This window comes from Rhamphochromis sp. 'chilingali' (assembly GCF_963969265.1).
Source record: "Rhamphochromis sp. 'chilingali' genome assembly, chromosome: 14".
Classification (NCBI taxonomy): domain Eukaryota; kingdom Metazoa; phylum Chordata; class Actinopteri; order Cichliformes; family Cichlidae; genus Rhamphochromis; species Rhamphochromis sp. 'chilingali'.
Genome location: NC_137941.1, coordinates 8,097,604 through 8,121,249, shown reverse-complemented (window position 1 = coordinate 8,121,249; position 23,646 = coordinate 8,097,604). Strand labels below are relative to the sequence as shown.

Below are 23,646 nucleotides of genomic sequence, written 5' to 3'. Positions count from 1 at the left end.
TTTTACAGGATAGACAATATAAACATATTTAAAATTAAAGGAATTGAAATGTACATTGTGCCTTGGTTTAGAGTGTCTGGAAGAGTCCTGACTCAGTCAGTTATAGATGATGTGAGAGGGCGGGTGTGTGTGTTTAGGGCACGAATGGCTTGGGGATAGAAGCTCCTCTTGAGTCTCTCTGTCCTTGCCCGGAAGATGCGGAACCTTCTACCAGATTGCAGAAGTTGGAACAGTTTGTTGCCAGGATGGGACGGGTCCTTCAGTATCTGCGCTGCTCTAGTCCGGCATCTCCTGGTGTAGGTGTCCTGAAGCGGGGGGAGAGCAATCCTGCAGCAGCGTTCTGCTGTACGGATCACTCTCTGGAGAGCTTTTTGGTCCTTCACACAGCTGTTCCCAAACCACGATGTCATGTTCTGTTTGAGGATGCTCTCCACAGCGCCTGTACAGACATGAAGGCCATGTCTGAGGGTTCAACTGTGAAGGTTATCTGCCCCAAATTTATTATTTTTTAAATATTTACTTTATTGTTTTTATTATTATTATTTGGAGATGTTTAAAGATGTTTCTGTTATGTAGAACTTTTTTTTAATGATATTTGATATTAATTTTTTTTTTTAATGTGGTTTTTTTTTTTGCATTTTTGAATAAGATCCAGATGTTTTAAAATTCCGTTATCTATTATTTTTAGTTACTTTTGGTTTTATGTGTCTTCGTTTTTTTTTTGTTTTTTTTTTTTTTTTGTTGTTGTTTGTTTTGGGTGAACTTGACCCTCACAGCTGATTGGTCGGAGTGTGACCAACGCCTTCTGAGCGAGCAGCCAATCGGAGACTGCGCTCGCTGCGGGCCGGTTCCGGTGATGGCAGAGGAGGTCTGTGTCAGTGTGCACAGCTGTCCTTCTCCACCTCACCGAGGAGTCGTGTTAGATTAAAGCAGAGATTCACCGGCTGTGTTTAACACTCGTTTTAAAGAAGAAGAGAATAAAAATGGACCCGCTGGTTGCTGCTATTGATCAGGGCACGAGCTCCACGAGGTTTCTGGTGAGTTTTAGTGAAGTTTCGCTGTTTTCATGTTGTGTTCAGGGCCCGGGAGCAGCTGGGACAGCAGACTACGGAGACTCTGTCCTGTGCTCAGAGGCTTTGGCCAAACAGCTGTAATCGTGGATGAAGTGCAAATCACCACGTGACTTATGTCTGTGTTGTGCTCGGCTCAGAAACGAGCTTGAACATCACGATGATTCTATTTAAACAGAGATTTAAATAGAAAAAGCAACCAGTGGACTGGAGCAGCACACTGACCTGTAGCTTCCACCTGCTTTGGATGGGGTTCAGGTGCATCTACAAAGAGCTAAAATCAGTTCAGCTGAATGATCACTTTGAACAAATTTGGACTTCCTCAACCAGGTCAGCTAGAAAATCGAGCTTTGGCACAGAGCATGAGCAGTGAGGGGCTCAGAGGAGGTAAAAGTGCTGTTGGAGTGCACAGAGAGAAATTCAGATTTGTGGGTTTTTCTGACACGTAAGAGCTTCTACTCATAAATGAATCATAAATGAATTTCTTTTTGGTGCTTGAGATTTAAACGTCCACAGGTGCTGAACTCTCTGAAAATAAAGGCCTTTCCTGTGTCATCATCAGCTGACATAACGGTCGTTCTGAGCAGCAGTAAAACTTTAACCTAACGCCTGATTTTGACTCTTGATCATTTGGCTGCGGATCGACTGCAAAATTGTCACAGAGCCTTCGTTTGTGTATACATGTGTAATGATCTCATAAAAACAAACTTTACTGCGTCTTTACGGTGTTGCATTTGCTACTTTGTGGTCCTCCGTCATGGTGTTACTCCAGAACATAGATTCATAACATCCTAGAGGGTCTCAGTTGGATTCAGGTCTGGAGAATGTGAGACAAAGGCATCAGCGCCTCCATCATCCAGGAACTGCCTGCACACTCCGGGTACATGAAGCCAGGGATTGCCCTGCACAAACAGGAGGTCTGAGAACCTGGCATGTAACAGAAGTCAGGGTGCTGTTGGCTAGCACGTGGAGGCCTGCGTGACCCTCCAAGGATACGCCTCCCCAGACCATCACTGACTCACTGCCAGGCTGGTCATGCTGGATGATGTTACAGGCAGCATAACGCTCGCCACGGTGTCTCCAGACTCTGTGAACCTGCTCTCGTCTGTGAAGAGAAGAGAGCATCAGTGGTGGACCTGCCAGTTCTGGTGTTCTCTGGAAAATGCCAGCCAGGCTGTGAGCACAAGTCCCACTAAAATGCCCTCATGTGACCCTCACAGAGTATCTGATATCTCAATCAGAGACATGCCTCTGACTCTGGCAGTACTCCTCCTGATCCGCCTCGCATTAATAAGCAGATACCATCCCTGCTGCTGGGTCTACTCCACGCTCCTGACACTGTGCCTGGAGACACGGCAAACAATCGGCTTCCCAACTGGACGCGAGTTTAGAAATGAGTACATGAGATGGAGCGCTCAGGGTGAGCAGTTTGGAGGCAAAATTAGAGAGGGAAGGCTGAGATGTTTGGATGTGTGCGGAAGAGGGAAAGGAGGAAGAGGAGGTTCACAGATGCTGAGGGTTGGGTGAGGGATGGGGTGAGATGGAGGGAGGTTATCTGCTTTGGCGACCCCAGAGGAGCACAGCCAAAAAGAGAAGAAGAAGACCTGGAGACTTTGATATCCCTGACGTTTACCTGACTTTTAGTTATGCTCTGATGATCCAGCGTTCCCTTCCTTTTTTTGAGGTGTCATTAACAGTCAGAAGGGCAGAATACATGTCTAAGCTGTGGGTGGATGATTGAGAATCAGCCCTAGAGTCAGCAGCTGACAGTGGAGTTGAAATCAAGATGAGGAACTCAGAAGAGAAGCAGCTTTATTGTTTTATTTGTGTATTTGTCACAGATTGGGTCTGTGGGTGCAGAGGATGTTGTTTTATATGCTTATTAGTTTTTGAATCAGTGAGCGTGGCCCCGTCCTCTGTGGGACCGCAGCACTGATTGAAATTTGCAACGATCAGTATTTGTGAGGTCACATTTTTTTTTGGGAGCAGGTAAAAAAAAACAAGTTCAGACTGAGTTCAGTTCTCATCAGTTTTCAGTAAGCGTGATGATTCAGACTTTTAACACTGATGGTGCAACTGAACTAAGATGACATCAGACATCCTCCTTGCATCAATGCTCTCTCTTTTTACAGGCTTAGTTTGTTCCTGTTAGATTTCCAGTGTAAAGTAAGTCAGGAAGTCTAAAGTTTAGACTTTAGGGTTGAAACTACTCTTGGATCACATGTCCTAAAAGCGTAACAAGGATTTCCTGTAGCTGAGTGAACGCATGGTGAGAGGAGGGTGGTGCTGCACGGAGCTTTATCCTATTACTTAATCAGAAGAAACGCTGACTTCTGTCTGACTGCAGGTGACAGGGAAAGTCCTGCCTCGTGTTAATTCCCTTCTTCTCTACAATACTCTGGCAGCACCCAGAGGCGATCGAGCCAGTGATCAATATCGTCTTTCCACTCCTCAGTGGGTGGAAGGAAAAACATAACTGGAAAAATTAAACTGTGGCAGCTTTAATTTGCTCCCTAATTAAATGAAGCTTTTAATATTTCTGTTCCTGCTTCTAATGAGCTGTGTTTCTCTGCAGGTGTTCAACGCAAAAACAGCTGAACTGATCAGTCACCACCAAGTAGAGATCAACCAGAGTTTCCCCAAAGAGGGGTGAGTGACTCGAACTTCAAATTATCACAATTAGACACTGTGTGTATCCACCATATTGTCCTGGTGCAACAGATTGCACACCTATGTGCAGTATTTATTATCTCTGCACACCCAGCCTGAGATCCGTGTTGCTTGAATAGTTGGTGGAATAACAGGATGCTTTGCACTTCAAGTCTTTGTGCACTCACAGGAGTCCAGTTTTCAGGTGACGGCTCAGTTGTCTACTGAGGCCGAAGCTGGTAAAACAAAAAAAACAATGCCATCAGGAAGCTGATGATAAAAACGCTGTCCTTTGATCAAATGTTACTCATTCAGCTGTGAAGCAGAGAGCAGAGGAGAGAAACTAATCACAGAGATTCATCACACTGGGCCTTCAATCAAATATGTGCACACGCTGAAGATAAAGAGCAGAAATACAGGAGTTTAGTTTTTATGTTTCATTTTTTTAAATGTTGGTTTCTTTGGGGATGTGCAGTTTGAATGTTCTTGAGAAAGCTGCAAGCCGTTGTTGAAAGGCACCGTGGCACAAAGTAAACACACTTCCATTCATTTTTGGCAACGCTGCGGTCAGGGGACTGCGAGGGCCACTGTAAAAGCTTCAGCTTGTCTTTCTCTGGGAGTAGTTCACAGATTATCCTTTGAGCTGTTGTCCATTTTATTTCACCTGCATGTCTGATAGCAGGGCATGTTTGTTAACAGCAGATATTTCCACCTGCATGCCTAACAGTTGAAAAATAAAAAAGTCTGTCCACATCACTTCCTGCCCACTTCTCTGAAACACCTCTGTCTCATCCACATACTGGTTTTCAGTAATGCACTGGCTGACTTTTTTGATGTGATAGCAGTTAAGTTTACCTGCTCATCCATATAGAGGCTAAAGCTTCTTCCTGCAGTCACATTGAGTTTCCTTTGTAGTCAGCAGACCGGCAGGTTTCTTATCCTTCAAAATCTCATTCGGACCGCCACCGTTTATCACTTTGATTCACATATTTTCACTTACCAATATAATATAACCCAATGAAAATAGCTCAAACCTGTTAATATTCTTTCTTCTGAATTTTAACTCTTGCTTTATATAGGAGTCTTTCGCAGTTGCACAGATATGTGTTGATAGAACTGTAAAGCTTGTAACAGCAGCACCTCCCCCCTCCTCTGGTGTCTTTTTAACAGGCTACTAAGTTACAGTTTAACCACCTTTTAATCACATAACTTTATTTGATATGTAACAAACTGAGTCTAAGGTCCAGGTTTTATTTCATTTTTGTTCCTAACAAGCTGGCATGTGTGACCCGGTACAAGAGACAGACTGACCAGCTGTACTGCAGATCCAGAACACCCAGACAGAAATTACAGCAGGCTGTAAACTTAAGGTGTTTTCTTCCTGAATGCAAATCTCACAAAGCTGCAGGTGATCATTCGGGCCGTGGAACCATGGAAACATCTACAAGCGAGACTTTTTCTCTGTTAATGAAGTCGGCTTTTTACAACCTTAAAATGTAGAAAAAATTAAGGATTTCTGTCAGAAGAAGTTCTAACATGCACGTCTACAGGTTAGACAGTTATAACAATGTCTTTACAGGTCTGAGTAAAAAATCAGAAAACTACAACTCATCCAGAGTGAAGTGGATAACTCCCTTTGTTAAACCACTGCATTGGCTTGGGTCTGGCTGGTGTGCCAGATCATAGTTTTTAAAATGCTTCTATTGGTCTATAAAAGCAGTAAATAGGCTTCCCAGATTTTAATTTGATCTTGATTATCATGTTTTTCATAAAAATTTGAAGCACTCTGGATTTTCACATCCTGAAAAGTCTCAAAACTTCATCTGTCGCAGATTTCAAACGGGTTTTAAACATGCACGCGTGTGTTTTCTGTGTGTTTGCGTGTTGGCCAGATGGGTGGAGGAGGACCCGCGGGAGATCATGCAGTCTGTTCACGAGTGCATTGAGAGGACCTGTGAGAAGCTCTGCAAGCTCAACATCGACGTCTCCAACATCAAAGGTAGGACGCTGACGGTGGAAGACGGGGTAGAAAATGAGGGCATCGGGGCAAATTCATTGAAATTTATCCTTTTTTTTGTTTTCAGCGGTGGGAGTGACCAATCAGAGAGAGACGACCCTGGTTTGGGACAAAGACACCGGCGAGCCGCTCTACAACGCCATCGGTGAGAGCGTCAGCATCAGTATTTTTGGATTTCTACATCGGTGTCAGACTCACCGAGCTGTAAAAAAAGTGGATTGTGTAATGTGGGAAACGACTCGGGGCATGACTTGATTACATCAGGTTGAAGCATCCTGTGTCGTGTCTGTTCCTGCCCCGCCAAAAACCATCAGAGCTGTGATCCAGCAGCAGCCACTCCCACTCACACAGGCTTTCAGTTTAAAAAGCCAGTTTATCAGCGAGCTCTTCAGTCCCCTGATTCGACTGGGGGGTGTTGTGTCAGCTGTTCACTGATCAGAGCACTGCTTGAGCTATGAACAGCCAACAAAAGCTAGCAAAGTTTTTTTTTTTTTAACAAAATGTTAGTGCTTAACTTCTCACAGCAGGAGAAAAGGCACCGCAAAGCAATTTTCTTCAAAAGGTGTGTCACCTTCATATTATTTAATCAGGTTTTGGGCCAAAAAGTGAACGCAGATGTTTTTATGTGGCTTTTTTATGTCTAATATCCCCGTTCATGCTGGAAAATAACCTGCAGTTAACAGGATTTACAATGGAGTCATATATAAAATAAATTCAGTTCACTTTTCTTCATATAACACCAAATCACCACAGCAGTTGCCTCAATCTCTCTATATTGTGAGGTAAAGACCTCACAGAGAAACCCCCTACAATCATACCACCCGCTGTGAGCACGCACATGGTAACAGTGGGGAGGGAAAACTCCCTTTTAACAGGAACAAATCTCTTCAATCTAAATACCTGCAATCACTTTTTGCCATGACAACAATGACAATGTGTAGAATGGTAGTAAAAATAAGTCCAAATTCATTGTGTCAGTTTGTCGCTGTGACCAGAAGCTGACAGACAGATGTTGTTAAATCCAGTTTTCCTGGTTTTTGGTGTTATTAGTGGGTCTGATGATATAACCTGATTTCAAACTGTTTTTAGCAGCTATCTTATTGATATGCTCTGTTTGGGATAATTTACTATCTATTTGCAGTTTGCAATAATTTGAAGTTTAAGTCGGGCTCTCAGATTAATGTTAGCCATTTTCAAAAAATGCACCACAGCATCATCAGACAGAGGTGCAGAACTCCCATATCCAAGTTAGGTTGAAAATTAAACAGAAGTTAACGTGCTGGTTTGCTCATACAAAGTCCACACGGTCTCCTGTTTTGCCTCCTGCGGGATTCACTCTAGCAAAAGTTGTATTTTCAAAGCGGCATTTTACTTTCCTGCTGTGCTTTGTGTGATGAAGCTCAACTGGGGAAAATCCCGACCTGGTTCCACAGCGTGCTCCAGAGTTCATGTGTGAAAACGACCACACAGCTGCACCAGCAGCCTGGCTAGTAGAAGTATATATAATAAAATATCACACATTGAAACCTTAGACAGGAAGGACTCAAGTTTAGCTGGTTAATAGTGACCAATCTTTCAAAATAAAAGCAAGGACATTGTTCACTAATACATTGTGGATGGCCTTGTTCTTCCAGACAGATGAAAAATAAAGAAGCTAAAATTAGAGTTGGGATTATGCCCATGCCCATTCAAACAAACCCTGGGAACGCTGAGCTGTGAGTCTCATTTCTCATCCATCCTGAAAAAGACCTGGAGCTCTGTTGCCTTGGATCCTCTTTGAGGTTTAACCACAGAATTTAAATGAAGAACAGGTCAGAGGGCTGTAAGGAGCGTGATTAGTTAAACAAAGTTCTTGTGTTGTCTCAAACTTCAGCTGGTCCTCGGCATTCCTGCCATTTCTTTAGAAACTGAGGAAAATGTTTCCTGATTACTCAGTTTTTATTCATTACGCTGAGACCGCCTGGCCTCTGATTAAAGAGTTAGTCTTTATGAAGCTTAGATCTACAACTACATATTGAGGTTGCTGTTTTCTCACAAAACTAATGCCAATGTTTTGGGTTCCCATGTTTGAATCTTTCTCCTCTCCTGCTTTGTGTTTAGTTTGGCTGGACCTTCGTACTCAGTCGACGGTAGAGAGGCTCATTAACAAAGCTCCGGGAAGAAACAAGAACCACCTCAGGGTGAGAGATGATTGATAAGAAATTGGTAACAACTTAATCAGGGCAAGTTGTGTGGGTCAGAGGAACACTTGGGGGTGTAGTAGTGACTTTGTTATCTACTTTGAATCAGAAATCTGAAAGAAGGCAGGACTCTTGCTTTCTTTGTTGAAATATCTTTCTGATCTCTGTTTCTATTCTTAATCTCCACAGCATAAAACAGGCCTTCCCATCAGCACTTACTTCAGTGCAGTGAAGCTGCGATGGCTGCTGGACAACGTGGACGAGGTGCATGAGGCTTTCCTGAGCCAGCGTGCCATGTTTGGCACGGTGGACTCCTGGATCATCTGGGTAAGACCTGAACCTGTACCTCTACTTCTGTCATGAGTGTGTGATTTGTTCTTTTAACACCCCCACCCCTCCACCCCCCAGTGTCTAACAGGGGGAAAGAACGGCGGGGTCCACTGTACAGACGTTTCAAACGCCAGTCGCACCATGCTCTTCAACATTCACACCATGGACTGGGATCCTGAACTCTGCAGGTGATTCACACTATACCCTGTACACTATAGACTGTATATAAAGGATGGGTGCCACAGCCTATCCAAATGTTTTGGCCACTGCCATGTTGGATTGTGGAGCCAGAGTGACCATATTTGCACGAAGAGCCTGAAAAGCTGTGTTATTGGCTAATGCTAGCTAGCTAGGTTAGCAAACAAACTATATAAGAGCATCAGAGAGCCAACCAATTAGTGTTAATAACATTAAATAACAACTGAATTCATCTGAATTAAATATTAGGTAATAAAAGGCTCCAACAGCACAAACACAGAACAGAGGTCTAGTTCAGGCCGGGTGAAGCCTAGCAAAGAGCTAGCAGCTACAGCTACCTGTGTCGCCATAAATCTGTCAGTCAGAGACGCCACACCCCTAATAATGCAAACTTTATTGCAACTTAAACAGATGAGTGATGCATATGTTATGTCTTTATTTCTGCTGTAAAATTGGATGTTTTGGGGATGGACTAAGTTTTTAATGCAGTCTCAAGTGGCGGCTAAAGGAACTGCAGTTTTTGGTTTCATGTTTTAGCCATGGAGGTTGCTGCTTAATTGTCACACACAGAATAAAGCATTTAAGGTTATCGTCTGCGTATCTGTTTGCACACTCCAGTAAAAGCTCATTCACTTCCCATTCAGGGAGTTAATGAGCCATCTTTTGTTTTATGCAGTTGGCTGAGCTTTGAAGCAGTGGAAAAAATGCTGCACCAATACATTTTATTTCTTTTGAGTCATAAAAGCACAGAAAGAATGGACTGGTCTTCACCTGATTATTCAGAGTCAGCTCCCCAGCTTTAGTGAGAGAGAAACAAACACTCTGTTTTAGCTCCGTTTTGTCGAACTCCTCCAGATTTAATTTCAGTCATGATTCTTCTTCTTCTTCATCTTGCTGCTCTGCTTAGAGGTTGCTAAAGTGGCTCACGTGCCTTCATGCAGACTTAACCATCCCAGTATCGAAATAATCGGAGTCATATATTCGATTGTAAAAGATTTTACACCGGACATCCTTCCTGTACTGGTGAGGAGCTCTCATGTAGTTTGCTTTTGATTGCTTGTGGTTTGCCCAGGCCAATCCTCGTTGCCCCCTACATTGAGGCTGCAGGTTGCCCTTGGAGACGGGCTGGACGGGCTTAACTTGGCATCCGATCAATGTCTGCCTTGTTTTTAATTGATTTGATTTATATTTAAAGTTTAAAGAAACCTCGTGTGAAAAGCTACATTTTTAAAGTCACATTGTTGCCACTTTCTCCTTTGTTGTCTGTTCTTCCTCATCTGCAGCAATCTGGGGATTAAAACACAGAACAACAGGACAGAAAATAGAACAAAGACCTCATCAAAAAAAAAGAAAAACTATAAGTGCCTTTGTGTTTGTTTTTATTATGAACCTACAACCTCATGACAGACTCCTGCTATGCTCCTTTCAGGTACTTTGACATCCCGATGGAAATCCTGCCCAGCGTCAGAAGCTCGTCTGAGATATACGGCTGGATGGTGAGCTCAGATACGCCTCACAGCACGCTGTGTGTTTGTTTCTGTGACACCATTTGTGTTTTGAGGTCACAAACCTGAAACAACCTTTTTTTTCCCCTCTACAACTCAAAGAAGAGATATGTGAAAACTGTGCAACCTGATACCGACACAAACCATAAATATTTCTGGTGAATGGTCTCGTTAAATGTTGTTATTACTGTAATGGCTATAAAACTTGATAAGAAGCATCAGGAGAGGTGATAATGTACAGACAGTGTAGATAGTGAAGGTCTGCTGAAGATTTCCAGCTGAACGTTTATTATTCTGATGGATTTATGCTGCACAGTTTTTTCCATACATCCAGATGCATGCATGACTTCATCCAATCCTACATTTTTTAAATTAATTACATTTAAATTAATTCAGTAGATATTTTTCCTACATAAATCATATTAATTAGTGTTTTTAACCTCTTTCCATATAAAGGATAAATGTCACCATGCTGGACTTCTGAAGGTGCATTCCTACATTTCCAACTAAACCTATATGGCTTGGTTAGCAACCTACAGCCACAAACTGTGTGGGTACAGTGTATGCCTAGAATTTCACCAAAACTGGAGCTTAACCTCCTTGGACAGTCTGGAAGTACAAATCAATGCACTGCAGTCGTATTATTGTTGTTCAGATAATTGTATTTAAAATACTCCAAAAAAGAGGGAATTAATGAAGTATTTGTAAGTTTCTATTCCAATCTGTACACTTCAAGCTCTCCCCCTCTATCAGAAGAAACTCTCCAAAATATACATTTTCCAAGAATAGATAGTGATCTGACGAAGGGATTAGGGGGACCTATTACTGTAGTAGAGGTACAAGAAGCCATTAAATCCTTAAACACAGGTAAATCGCCGGGCCCTGACGGTTACTCTGCAGAATACTATAAAGCCAATTCTGATCTTATGGCACCGTTGTTGAAAGATATGTATAATGAAGCCTTTTCAAAATGTCAATTACCCAAGACTTTGTCCGAAGCTACTATTTGTTTAATCTTGAAAAAGGACAAGGATCCTCTGTTGTGCAGCAGTTACAGACCAATTTCTCTTTTAAATATTGATTTTAAAATACTATCTAAAATCCTCGCACTTAGGCTACAACGTGTTCTGCCACAAATTATCGCCTCTGACCAGACGGGATTTATGGCCGGCAGGCACTCATATGACAATTCAAGACGCCTCTTGAATATTATCCATACATCGTGCAACTCAATTCCAGAGGTTGTGGTATCTCTTGACGCGGAGAAAGCTTTCGACCGCGTTGAGTGGAGCTTCCTCTATGAGGTGATGGATAGGTTTGGCTTAGGGGCTGACTTTATTCTCTGGGTTAAGCTACTATATTCCTCGCCATCCACCTGTATTCGTACTAACAACAACTTGTCTTTGCCTTTTCCACTTGAGAGGGGCACTAGGCAAGGGTGCCCTCTCTCACCCCTCCTATTCGCCATTGCTATCGAGCCTCTTGCAATATGGCTGCGTTCAGAGGATAGATTTAAAGGCATTACAAGGTTCGGTGTGACCCACAAACTCTCCCTTTATACAGATGATTTGCTCCTGTACATTTCTGACCCTCTAAACTCATTCCCAGTACTTTTTGACATACTGGACCAATATGGTACACTGTCAGGATATAAGCTCAATTATCAAAAAAGCGAGTTGCAACCCCTCAATTCCCTGGCCAGAGCTCTTCCCCACTCAATAGTGCCTTTTAAGTGGACAGAAACCGGATTTAGATATTTGGGGGTTTTTATTTCCTCTTCTATATGTAAAATGATGAGGGAGAATTTTCTATCCCTACTAGAAAATGTTGGGAAAGATTGTGACTGTTGGACTTCTCTACCATTGTCAGTGGCAGGGAGAGTTAACCTGATAAAGATGAGTGTCCTCCCAAAATTCTTGTATCTTTTTCAACATGTCCCGATTCTTCTTACCAAGGCATTTTTTGACAAGTTAGAAAAGATTCTGTCACATTTCATATGGGGAGGGAAACAAGCTAGAATTCGCAAGTCTATTCTTCAGTCCTCTAAAACTGACGGCGGTCTTGGTCTGCCCAATTTTAGACACTACTATTGGGCAGCTAACATACAAAAACTTTTACATTGGGTTCATAACGACCCCCCTGGACCAGCCTGGGTACAAATGGAAACTGCATCTAGCTGTTACTCATTATCATCAATACTCAGCTCACCACTCCCTTTTTCTCCAACCCTTGTTGGGGATAATCCAATAGCTAAGGAAACGGTAACTATTTGGCGACAGTTCAGAAAATACTTCGGGCTACTTGGACCGTCTTTGCTAACGCCTTTATCAAAAAATTGTAATTTTGCACCTTCAAACACTGATGCGGCCTTTAGGAGTTGGAAAGATAACGGACTTAGGACTGTTAAGGACTTGTACAGTCAGGACACCTTTCTATCTTTTGCTGACCTATCGTCTAAATACAACCTGCCTAATTCCAACTTTTTTCGTTATCTTCAGGCTAGAAATTTTGTAAAAACGCAGTTCCCTCACTTTCCCAATCGGCCTCCAGAAACAAATCTGGATATCATCCTGCAGACGAACCCTCATCAAAACAGACTGATATCAGCCTTGTATAAAATACTAGATGCTTTGGTCCCCAAATCCATTTCTCATATTAAGCTGAGATAGGAGGAAAAGCTACAGACAACCCTGCCAGAACAGCAGTGGGATTCTGCTTTGAAATTGATTCACTCGTCCTCAATTTGTGCTTGTCATGCTTTGATTCAGTGCAAGGTGGTCTATAAAGTACACTATACAAACGCAGAATTATCTAAAATCTATCCAACCATTAGTGATGCCTGTAGCAGATGCGGACTATCGCCTGCCAACCATGTCCACATGTTTTGGTCTTGTTCGAAACTGAGTGCATTTTGGAGGAATATATTCGACACACACTTAGCCAAGCATATGGCCAGACTGTCCCTCCTAACCCACTCTCCGCAATTTTTGGCATTCCTCCCGACTTGAACTTATCTGGTCCCCTCAAACAGGCCCTAGCCTTTACCGCTTTACTGGCTCGGAGGCTTATTCTGTTGAAGTGGAAGCTTCCCCACCCCCCAACTCATGATCATTGGGTGAGAGATGTACTCTTTAACTTAAAGCTGGAAAAACTTAGATTCTCTCTAAAAGGTTCTATTAGGGAATTTAACAAAATCTGGAAATCATTTCTCTTGCTGGTGGACACCATTACTTTACTTCCTGAGTCTGAAGTGAACTGAGCGAAGCTACATTATAATGTGTTTTGGTTTTTGTTTTTTATCTTATTTATACCTTATCTATTTGTTTTTCCTTTTGTTTGGTCCTTTCTCTGCTTTTGTTTTCTCTGTTTTTGCTTTGTTTGTTTTTGTTTGTTTGGTTGCGGGGCGGGGGGGTTGTGGTTGTTGTTGTTTTTTGGGGGTTATGCGTGTTATGTGTATGGGTCCTGAGATGTTGTTGTTTTGGTTTTTTTGTTGTTTTTTTTGTGTGTGTGGGCAGAGACTGGTTCTCTGCGGTGTCTTGTCTAGTGTGGACCTGGTAGGGGGAGAATTCGGGTTGGGGGGTTGGAGGGTATAATGGACATACCACTGTTCTGAAATCAAGATTGACTTTGCTGTTGCTAACTTTGTATGTCATTGCTGAAATCAATAAAACAAAGTTGGAATAAAATACTCCAAAAAGCTCCCAGAGCACAAACTGTTTAGATAAGGTAACGCAGTATTTCTTCTATATATTTGGACCGCTTGTGTAATTACACACTTGCAGAGGTCCATTTTAAACCCTGTCCATGGCCCTTCAGGGGTGCAGGCACCTCGTCCATGGCCCATGGACTCCTCATCAGTAATAGTTTTTTTTTCTGTGCAAATGCACGTGTTACATGTGTGTTGTGAATCACAACACAGAAATATTTTCTGCATGTGTGTGTGTATATAGTATATTTGTGGAGTGTAGGTAGGAGTTCATTGAGTTGTTTAAAATCCCATTCTGTGGCCTCTCCCTGATAAACATCCTGATAAGAAGCCGTGCGGCTCTTATCTCATCTCCCGACAACATCATTGACTTTAATGTCGAAGCTTTTTTATGCAACGTGCTCTATGGACTGAGGTCCAGAGATCAGCTGAAGCAGCTGTTTGTTTCTCTCTCTCTGCCTCATTGATCGGATCATTTTTCTTTTTCTTTTTTTGCCTCTACATGTATCTTTCCATGCAGGACCGACCTCTTTAATGACTGGAATTAATGAATAAATAATCAGTTCTGATAAAACTAGAAAGGGTTCAGTTAGGTTAAAATAATAAAAGTATCCTATGCTCACTTTGACGCTTGTGGAGCTTTTATTAAACTGTAATTACCACTGATAACTCAGTGTGATGCATACTTGGCTACAGGGCCACAAGTCTGATTCCCTGCACAGCAAACGGCCTCCTGCTTCATCCTAAAGGTTTTCATATCATTCTTTGTGTCGCACTGAGCTCAGCGGTCATTTATCCAGAATCTAAACATGTCCACATTTCTGTCTCCTAACCAGAAATCCGGCTCACTTGCAGGAGTTCCAATTTCAGGGGTAAGAGCTTTTCCCTCTTATGCAACTTTGTTTAATGAGTCACATCTGTCTGTGTTCCGCTGCGAGGCTGTCGCTGTGCTGGAGCAACGCATGGCTCCCTCCCACTTTTTTTTTTCTGAGTAGAGACCATTTCGCTCGACCAATGAAAAATCTGCCCTGTGACACCTCAGAATCAGCTGATTTGTTTTGTATGTAATGAAGCCAAGCAAAAGCGGTATCTTCACACTCTCTTTCACAGTTCAGGCCCGCCAAGTACACGTGGGCGGGTCTGAACTAGCTGCATAAGTACAGGAGACGTCAGCAAGACCAGTTCAGGGCTGCAAAACACATTTAAGCTGCAACCAAATCAATTTAAAAGGAAAATAACCGTCTCTGAGCATCAGCATCATCTGAGGTCTGTCGTAGTTTGAATGAGCTGCAGCAGTTTCATCTCTGTAGAGTAGAGGAACAGAAACAAGCATTGGTATCCTGGTTGTTTGATCTGTTTTCTCATAATTCCCTTGAAACTTAAAAAGTGCATCCTGGGTACATTTTAATGGTCATATCACTATGTAGTTTAGTGGGGTAGATCAGAAACACACTGTAGCATATGGAAGGTCCCCTTTTCAAAAGGTCATTTTCTGGCTGTGGGTTTAAAATTATGTTAACTGCTGGGTTGGAGCTTCCAGGGTGAAGCAGATATGTTTGCGGTTGTATCCACTCATCTATGACTGTTTACACGTCCTACTTGATCTGTCAGTGTCTCGGTGACCAGTCGGCTGCTCTGGTTGGTCAGATGTGCTTCAACGAAGGCCAGGCCAAAAACACGTAAGCACTCTGCTCCCTTCTTTATCACGGTGACGTCAATTCATTGTTTTTCTATGTTCAATACAGAGATTGTGTTTTTTCAACTTGACAAAATACATTACATGACATTTGAGGCTGTTAATAAATATCATCATAGGGATATGTGGACTGGGTTAAATTGCACTACACTGATACGATTGAGTTCTCTTCAAATGTGTCTCTACTGTGTTTCAGTAAATTGTAAAGTCGCTATTTTCACTCTAAAGAAAGGTAGTACTTAGTAAACTGTAGCAGTTAACATACAAATCTATCAGTTTATAACAAAACGCTAAGTCAGTGGATTTAATCATTGCTCAGTGCCTGCTCAATCAACTGAGTAATCTCCCCACCTCCTGATTCACCAACTCTGTGAGATAGAAGTCACAGTAACTAACCCAAGAAAGGTGCTTGATTGGAGTCAGAAAGAGTACTCATTTCTTTATTTTTGTCCCCCGATTTCTGTTCCTGTTGCTAAGGTGTGTTTTAACCCAAACCACCTGCTTTCTCTAAATCTAACCAGCGAGTGGAAGTGGACATGAAACGTAAAACAAATATACCCAGGTTGGCTGTAAACCTGCTAAAATGTGACACTACAGGCTCTCTGTCCTCCTCATGAGGACTATGCAAATCTGTTAAGTGTGGCGAATATCAAAAATCAAAACACCAGCGCACCCACACTGTAGATGAGTTAACGTCACCAATAAACCAATCGCGTGTCTAACGCTTCTGTTTTATTCTCATGTAAAGGTATGGGACTGGCTGCTTCCTGCTCAGAAACACAGGCACCAAGGTAAGATGTTGTTTTTAAAATATATACAGTGGGGCAAAAAAGTATTTAGTCAGCCACCGATTGTGCAAGTTCCCCCACTTAAAATGATGACAGAGGTCAGTAATTTGCACCAGAGGTACACTTCAACTGTGAGAGACAGAATGTGAAAAAAAAATCCATGAATTCACATGGTAGGATTTGTAAAGAATTTATTCGTAAATCAGGGTGGAAAATAAGTATTTGGTCACCTCAAACAAGGAAAACCTCTGGCTCTCACAGACCTGTAACGTCTTCTGTAAGAAGCTTTTCTGTCCCCCACTCGTTACCTGTATGAATGGCACCTGTTTGAACTCATCATCTGTATAAAAGACACCTGTCCACAGCCTCAAACAGTCAGACTCCAAACTCCGCCATGGCCAAGACCAAAGAGCTTTCGAAGGACACCAGGAAAAGTATTGTAGACCTGCACCAGACTGGGAAGAGTGAATCTACAATAGGCAAGCAGCTTGGTGTGAAAAAATCAACTGTGGGAGCAATCATCAGAAAATGGAAGACATACAAGACCACTGATAATCTCCCTCGATCTGGGGCTCCACGCAAGATCTCATCCCGTGGGGTCAAAATGATCATGAGAACGGTGAGCAAAGATCCCAGAACCACACGGGGGGACCTGGTGAATGACCTGCAGAGAGCTGGGACCAAAGTAACAAAGGTCACCATCAGTAACACACTACAACGGCAGGGAATCAAATCCCGCAGTGCCAGACGTGTTCCGCTGCTGAAGCCAGTGCATGTCCAGGCCCGTCTGAAGTTTGCCAGAGAGCACATGGATGATACAGCAGAGGATTGGGAGAATGTCATGTGGTCAGATGAAACCAAAGTAGAACTTTTTGGTATAAACTCAACTCGTCGTGTTTGGAGGAAGAAGAATACTGAGTTGCATCCCAAGAACACAATACCTACTGTGAAGCATGGGGGTGGAAACATCATGCTATGGGGCTGTTTTTCTGCCAAGGGGACAGGACGACTGATCCGTGTTAAGGACAGAATGAATGGGGCCATGTATCGTGAGATTTTGAGCCAAAACCTCCTTCCATCAGTGAGAACTTTGAAGATGAAACGAGGCTGGGTCTTCCAACATGACAATGATCCAAAACACACCGCCCGGGCAACAAAGGAGTGGCTCCGTAAGAAGCATTTGAAAGTCCTAGCCAGTCTCCAGACCTCAACCCCATAGAAAATCTGTGGCGGGAGTTGAAAGTCCGTGTTGCTCGGCGACAGCCCCAAAACATCACTGCTCTCGAGAAGATCTGCATGGAGGAATGGGCCAAAATACCAGCTACTGTGTGTGCAAACCTGGTAAAGACCTATAGTAAACGTTTGACCTCTGTTATTGCCAACAAAGGTTATGTTACAAAGTATTGAGTTGTATTTATGTTATTGACCAAATACTTATTTTCCACCCTGATTTACGAATAAATTCTTTACAAATCCTACCATGTGGATTCATGGATTTTTTTTCACATTCTGTCTCTCACAGTTGAAGTGTACCTCTGGTGCAAATTACTGACCTCTGTCATCATTTTAGGTGGGGGAACTTGCACAATCGGTGGCTGATTAAATACTTTTTTGCCCCACTGTAGTTATTGCTATAACAATTTTAGTGAGAAATATTTCACCCTCTCAGTAATAATTTTCATGTGATCTGTCAGCCTGTGATCTCAGACCACGGCCTGCTCACCACAGTTGCCTACAAACTGGGAAAAGACGAGCCGGCCTGCTATGCCCTCGAGGTGTGTGGTGGCCTCTATTAAATAACTATGATCGGTGACGGCTGTCTGTGCTCTAGTCTGATTTTTGGGATCTGCTTATTTTTTTCTTGTTTCCTGCAGGGGTCGGTGGCCATAGCAGGAGCAGTGGTACGGTGGTTGAAGGACAACATGGGGATGGTGCAGTCGTCCTCAGAGATCGGTACGTGCACTTCACCATTGATTACATTCAGGACTCGGCGCTGGGGTTTGTGCTTGAATATCACGTCTGCTTCCGTCTCCTGTTGTCCTCTCTTTCAGAGAAACTGGCAGCGGCAGTAGGAACGTCGTACGGCTGTTACTTCGTGCCAGCTTTTTCGGGGCTCTACGCCCCCTACTGGGAGCCCAGCGCAAGAGGGTGAGCGAGTCGGCCCAGGCTCATTCTAAACTGAGGAAATCCTTTATGCTTGAACGCTTGTTGAAATGGCTATATTTCTATGTATAACAGTGCATGTGTTAAAAGATCAGCTATGAGCCTGGTGCTGAGCCCTGAGGAACCCCAAAGCTAATGTAGGAAAATCCAAACCCACATTTTGTGCACTCAGCATTAATAATAAACAGGATGGAAGCTGATTATAAACTCTGAGATGACACCCTCACTGGTAATCGAACAGGTGGGCTTTTTTGTCAGGATCTGTTAAGTGACTTATGGAGATGAGCTTCTACAAAACATCTCAGCTGCTCGATATTTAAAGACATTTAGTATATTCACATTCAATTTCAGTTCCTCAAAAGACACATTAACAGAGTTTGGAGGATGCACATTTGGACTCTTTTTAAAACCTTAAATGAAGCTTTTGCTCCTTCTGATGTAAATCCGGTGTTTAGCAATCAGATTAGCAGTCTGCTTCTTACTTTTTTAAAATCTGTGTCAAAGTATGAACATGTGGGGAGAGGTTGTTTTAAGATCATGTGATTCTATATCTATTCAATGACAAAAAAACACAAAACACAAGGCCACAAAAACATGACAGAGCTCTGCTGTGCTGCCCAATAACACAGTAGTAAATGTGGAACAGTTTAATGTTTGGTCTCTGTATTAAAGTATTAAAGTTTTGCTTTCTCTGTTTTGCAGCATCATCTGTGGGCTCACACAGTTCACCAACAGGAACCACTTGGCATTCGCTGCTCTGGAGGCCGTCTGCTTCCAGACCAGAGAGGTGAGCCTCCTCTTCTCATCTCTAGAACGAGAAGATACACAAGAGTGTAACCGGGCTATCACTAAGCATTGATCACATAGGTGTAACGTGAGTTTATGATGCATACAGGTTTGCTTACTGAACACTATATCAGAGCATGGTAGTATTTCAGCTAGGCTGAATTTCAGATGCAACAAGAGTTAATAAAGAGGGGTTAGAGACGGGTTTCATCGTAGTTGAATTGAAGTGTGTGTGCGTGTGTGTGTGTTAGATTCTTGATGCAATGAATCAGGACAGCGGGGTCCCTCTGACGCAGCTTAAGGTGGACGGAGGGATGACGTCAAACAGATTACTGATGCAGCTGCAGGCCGACATCCTCTGCATCCCTGTAGGTACGACTACTAAACGCACACACACTCAGAGTAACTCTGTGTTTTAAAATCGAGGAACTGGTGACACGAGGCTGAACCTTAACCTTAAACTGTCCATTCTGATATTTGACCCATTTAAAACAAACACTTTGATATACAGGTCGAAGGTAAAGGCAGAAATGTACCTGTGCTAACCAGTTAAACATGAATTGACTTTACACGCACATATCTTCCTGTTCATTAGAATACTTTGCCAGCATTGTGTAAGTGGATGATTTTATCACCTGTAAGATGTTTCCCATCAAAGCTGAACAGCTGCTCCTTTTGATTGTTAGAGACTTTACTAGAGACTCTAATGACCGTTTGGTTCACTGTGACAAGTTTAGTCACATGTAGAAATGACAAAATGTCCTCACTGTCTGATGGTAAAGATTATTCTTTACTCACAGTCTGCACTTTTGAAAAAACAATCAGGCACTATCTGGATGATAGATCTGACTAGTAACACACAAAAAAACAAAAACAGCAGCACTACTCCCCTGAGTAGTTTGGACATTTTACAAAACCACAACATGACCTCATGAACTGAAGATATATTAAAAACCAGTGTAGCACTAAAGGTTTTTTGGTTTTGTTTGAACATTTGCCTATGTTCTGCTTTAATTTCTGTAACTTAGGTGTCAAAGTACCTAGTTAATTTCCAATAGCTGACTAGAAGATTTTATTTTAAAGAAAATGACTCTTTAAAAAGTCTGGCTGAAGTCCTCAAACTACATGGAAGCTTTTATTTTGAAAATACAACATGGCTGATGTCAACCTGATGACTTCCTGCAACTAACTTTTAAAGAAATTTAAAAAACAAATCACTGACTTGAAGATTTCACCAAAAATATTATGAAAATGAAGAATTTTTGCATTTAAATAGCAACCAGAATACAGGAAGTGATGAGCCTGATCGCTCTCAGGGGGAACATGTCTCTCTGTCACTCTCTAACCGTCCGTCTTACGTTGCTCCAGTTCGACCCACCATGTCCGAGACCACAGCTCTTGGTGTAGCCATGGCGGCGGGGGCAGCAGAGGGCGTAGGCGTATGGAGCCTGAGTCCCGGTCAGCTCCCACATGTCACATCTGAGAGATACGAGCCTCAGATAAACCCTGAGGGTAAGACTGTGAGAGTGAAAAGCTTGCAATGGGATCATATGACATACATGACACAGGACATACAGCAGATAATAGAACACAGAGCAGGATGGCCTCGAGTTTTGGTTAATGTTATGCAGCACTATGTAATTTAGAATTTACAGTGTCAGCCGTTGTTTCTGTTTGTCCAGATGCTGTTAAACATTTACAGTGAAATAAAACACTGTGTAAAACATTAATTTCCCATTTAATAGATTAAAGTGAACTTAAAGTTGTTTTTTATCCTGTGACAGCAACATGCTGCAAGAGTCAACATAACTGATGGTTGATTGGCTGGCTCCTCCCCCCTTCAGGCGCATGATGGTGTTTTTCTTTGTGCAGAGAAAATGTTCCTTATTTTACCATCAGCTTTAAAATTAGCAGATATATTCAGATGTGTTTATTTTTCAAGTAATGTAAATGTTCTTTTGTTATTTGCTGGGCAGTAAAATTCAAAACAGTGTCACTCTGTGCTGTTTTGTGGTCTTTGCTTTGCAATGGCATCAAATGTGAATATCTTAGAAATATTTGTGTAGCTTATTATTTTTACACAGCTTCAGCTTTAAATCAGTTTTGACTTAATCTGTAATCTCAGTGTTTTCCACTCAGTGACTTTTAGGTGTAATTTGCTGCATTTGGTGGATGTTACTATGACGACATGACTTACACTTGTTTCCTCGTCACAAACAGAGAGCGAGTACCGCTTCGCTCGCTGGAAGAAGGCCGTCCAGAAAGCCATGAACTGGGAGACCACAGAGCCCTGCTACAACGGCAGCGGTAAGCCACTGCATGCAGGAAGTGACTTCAGCTGTTAACTGTTTCATTGTTGGAGAATTTCCCCCTCACTCACTCACAATCTCCTCACTTACTGACAACAGGTTTAGGAAAGAATATGAACGGCGCACCCTGGGGGGTCCATCCCAGCCCTCCCCCCAGCAGAGTGGACCACTAAGGTCCGACATTTGCCGCTGCATGCCGTGTGTGACACTTGAGTTTCGACTTGGGGCATGTTTACATATTAAAGGCTTTACTAACACGGTGTGTTCACGGCTTTAACCGACGCAGATGTCCTCACTCGTTAGAAACTAATTTAAGGCGGAACTGTTCTGTTCATATTTATTCTGCTAGATCAGCTTTGCATGATTCTTGGTTCAAAGTAATCCTTCTCTAGCTCATGCTTGGACAACAAGCTGTTTTAGCCCCTCCCCCTTTAAGCCAACTGCCTTCCTACTGGCTGTCCTTATAAGCAGAATGGTTGAACAACAAGTGAGCAGAGCTTCTGATTTTCCATCTCTCTGACATCATAGAGATCAAAGAATAGAAAAAACTGTGTGACACTGACTGTTTAAAACAGCCTGCATAACATGAAATAAGTTGAAGCAAAATAGGTCAAATTAATGATACTTTTAATCCTTCCTAAAGTTGTAAACAGAATGTGAGGAAACAACGCTACAACTGAATTTCCATAAATCTTTTTCTGTCATGTTAACAGGAATTACGTGCTACACTGGCTCACTGCACCACCCTGTGGTTCTTAGTGGTATTACATGACAGTACATTTCAATTTCACCTGATATTCTTGCAATACAACACCACAGTCGTCTCGTACGTAATGTCTTAGCGGTTAATTCTTCACATTCTGTTGTTTTTTTTATTTGTGTTAGAAGGTTTTAGAGTCTTTGACAAAGTTGGGTTTTTTTTTTTTGCAAAACCTACATTTCAGATAAATTAAATCTGAGTCAGACCAGCCTGGTTGTGTGTGGGCATGCGACTGTAGTTATTCTTGTATGCCTCTACCAAGGAAGTCTTTTAGGATTCTTTTCTAAAACAAGATAGGTCTAAGTTAAAACGCTGGCTTCATTTGTTTACAGATAGATCTACATATACTTTCAGGTGGTATTCAGGAACTCACTTCCTGTCCCAGCTTTAGCCTTGATGGAGGTATACATTCTCACAATGCTCTGTTTTTCCTGCTGGTAAACCGCAATTGTTTCTATGACTTTTTAAAACGTGTGGAAATCAGGAGATTGCAGATCGCTAAGAGGTTTGTGCTTTAACTTCTAAATCTGCAGCTAAGATGCTAAGTGTCCCACAGAGCTCCTTTGAGTCCACGTTTAGTTTTAATCCTTTTCTTTAAACTAACTGCTTTGCTTCCAGAAAACAAAAGTCTGTCAGTGTTTGTTTGCTCTCTGAGACTCGTTTCTGTTCGCCTCACAGGTCACTCGCAGTAACTTTAAACTGTGTGGAGCCACATTTTGGGGGGAACATGATTGTGGAGTACGGTGAAGACGGGACTGGCGACTGCTCGATCCAGCCTGCGGTCATCTTCAGTGACGTGCAGCCTCTCAAATGCTCTGAACATCCAGCGAGCTTTTCACGAAGAACGACACCACATGCAGCCAGGAACAGTTTCTACACCGTCCAGTTAAAACAAACATGCCTTCAACACAGAGACTGCTGTAACTCCTCACTGCACCCAAAGGGAACACTGGACTTTATTTTGAATGTGTTCTGTACATGATGTTGATGTTTAACCCCCAAACACGGAACAGAAGTCACTCATGGAGGGGACGAGTACTTTTAAGTCAGAAAACCGTCCTTTTAAAAAAGAAAATTCATTGTAATTTACTGCACTTCATTAACTACAATCTGAAAGCCAGCCAATTCTTAACAGCACTTTATAATTTATCCTGTTTGTGGAAAACATTTTTTTTTTTAATCATTTGATGTTTTGAAGAAACAGGACTTTGACTCCTTTATAATTAATTATAACACTTGATGACCTTTGAAGATCTGAGCTGTGGCACGAGCCATAAATACCTGGAGGATCATTTTCCATGAGACTTAAGCTTGTCTGTGAAAGGGGGAAAACGTGGCGACTGTTAAATCCTGCTGATTTATTACTGCTGTTTGAACCCTTCATATTACCAGGATGCCTCAAAAAGTTGTCCAAGTCAGAATAAACACAAAATGTACTTTTCATGTCTTTTCTGAACACACAGCAGGAAGAACTCTTAAAGACTAAACT

General features: G+C 42.3%; 1 protein-coding gene across 3 annotated transcripts; it reads left to right on the top strand.

The window, feature by feature from the left end:
• Positions 1–860: 860 nt before the first annotated feature.
• LOC308410319 (glycerol kinase-like) lies at positions 861–23,645 on the top strand. Of its 3 annotated transcripts, XM_080903576.1 has the most exons (20): positions 861–1,037; positions 3,646–3,719; positions 5,612–5,718; positions 5,804–5,881; positions 7,837–7,916; positions 8,106–8,243; positions 8,325–8,434; positions 9,874–9,940; positions 14,492–14,527; positions 15,267–15,334; positions 16,100–16,142; positions 17,834–17,914; positions 18,014–18,092; positions 18,191–18,287; positions 19,005–19,089; positions 19,340–19,460; positions 20,457–20,600; positions 21,309–21,395; positions 21,497–21,571; positions 22,836–23,645. In XM_080903576.1, exons 1-19 carry the CDS (start codon positions 984–986, stop codon positions 21,568–21,570), a joined length of 1,623 nt encoding a protein of 540 aa, XP_080759702.1. In that variant the 5' UTR covers positions 861–983; the 3' UTR covers position 21,571; positions 22,836–23,645. The 3 variants fall into 3 exon arrangements, 2 of the variants coding, with proteins under 2 accessions (XP_080759702.1, XP_080759703.1); XM_080903577.1 differs by lacking the exon at positions 21,497–21,571; XR_013974160.1 differs by lacking the exons at positions 21,497–21,571; positions 22,836–23,645 and having other exon boundaries at positions 19,340–19,456.
• The last annotated feature ends 1 nt before the right edge of the window (position 23,646 follows it).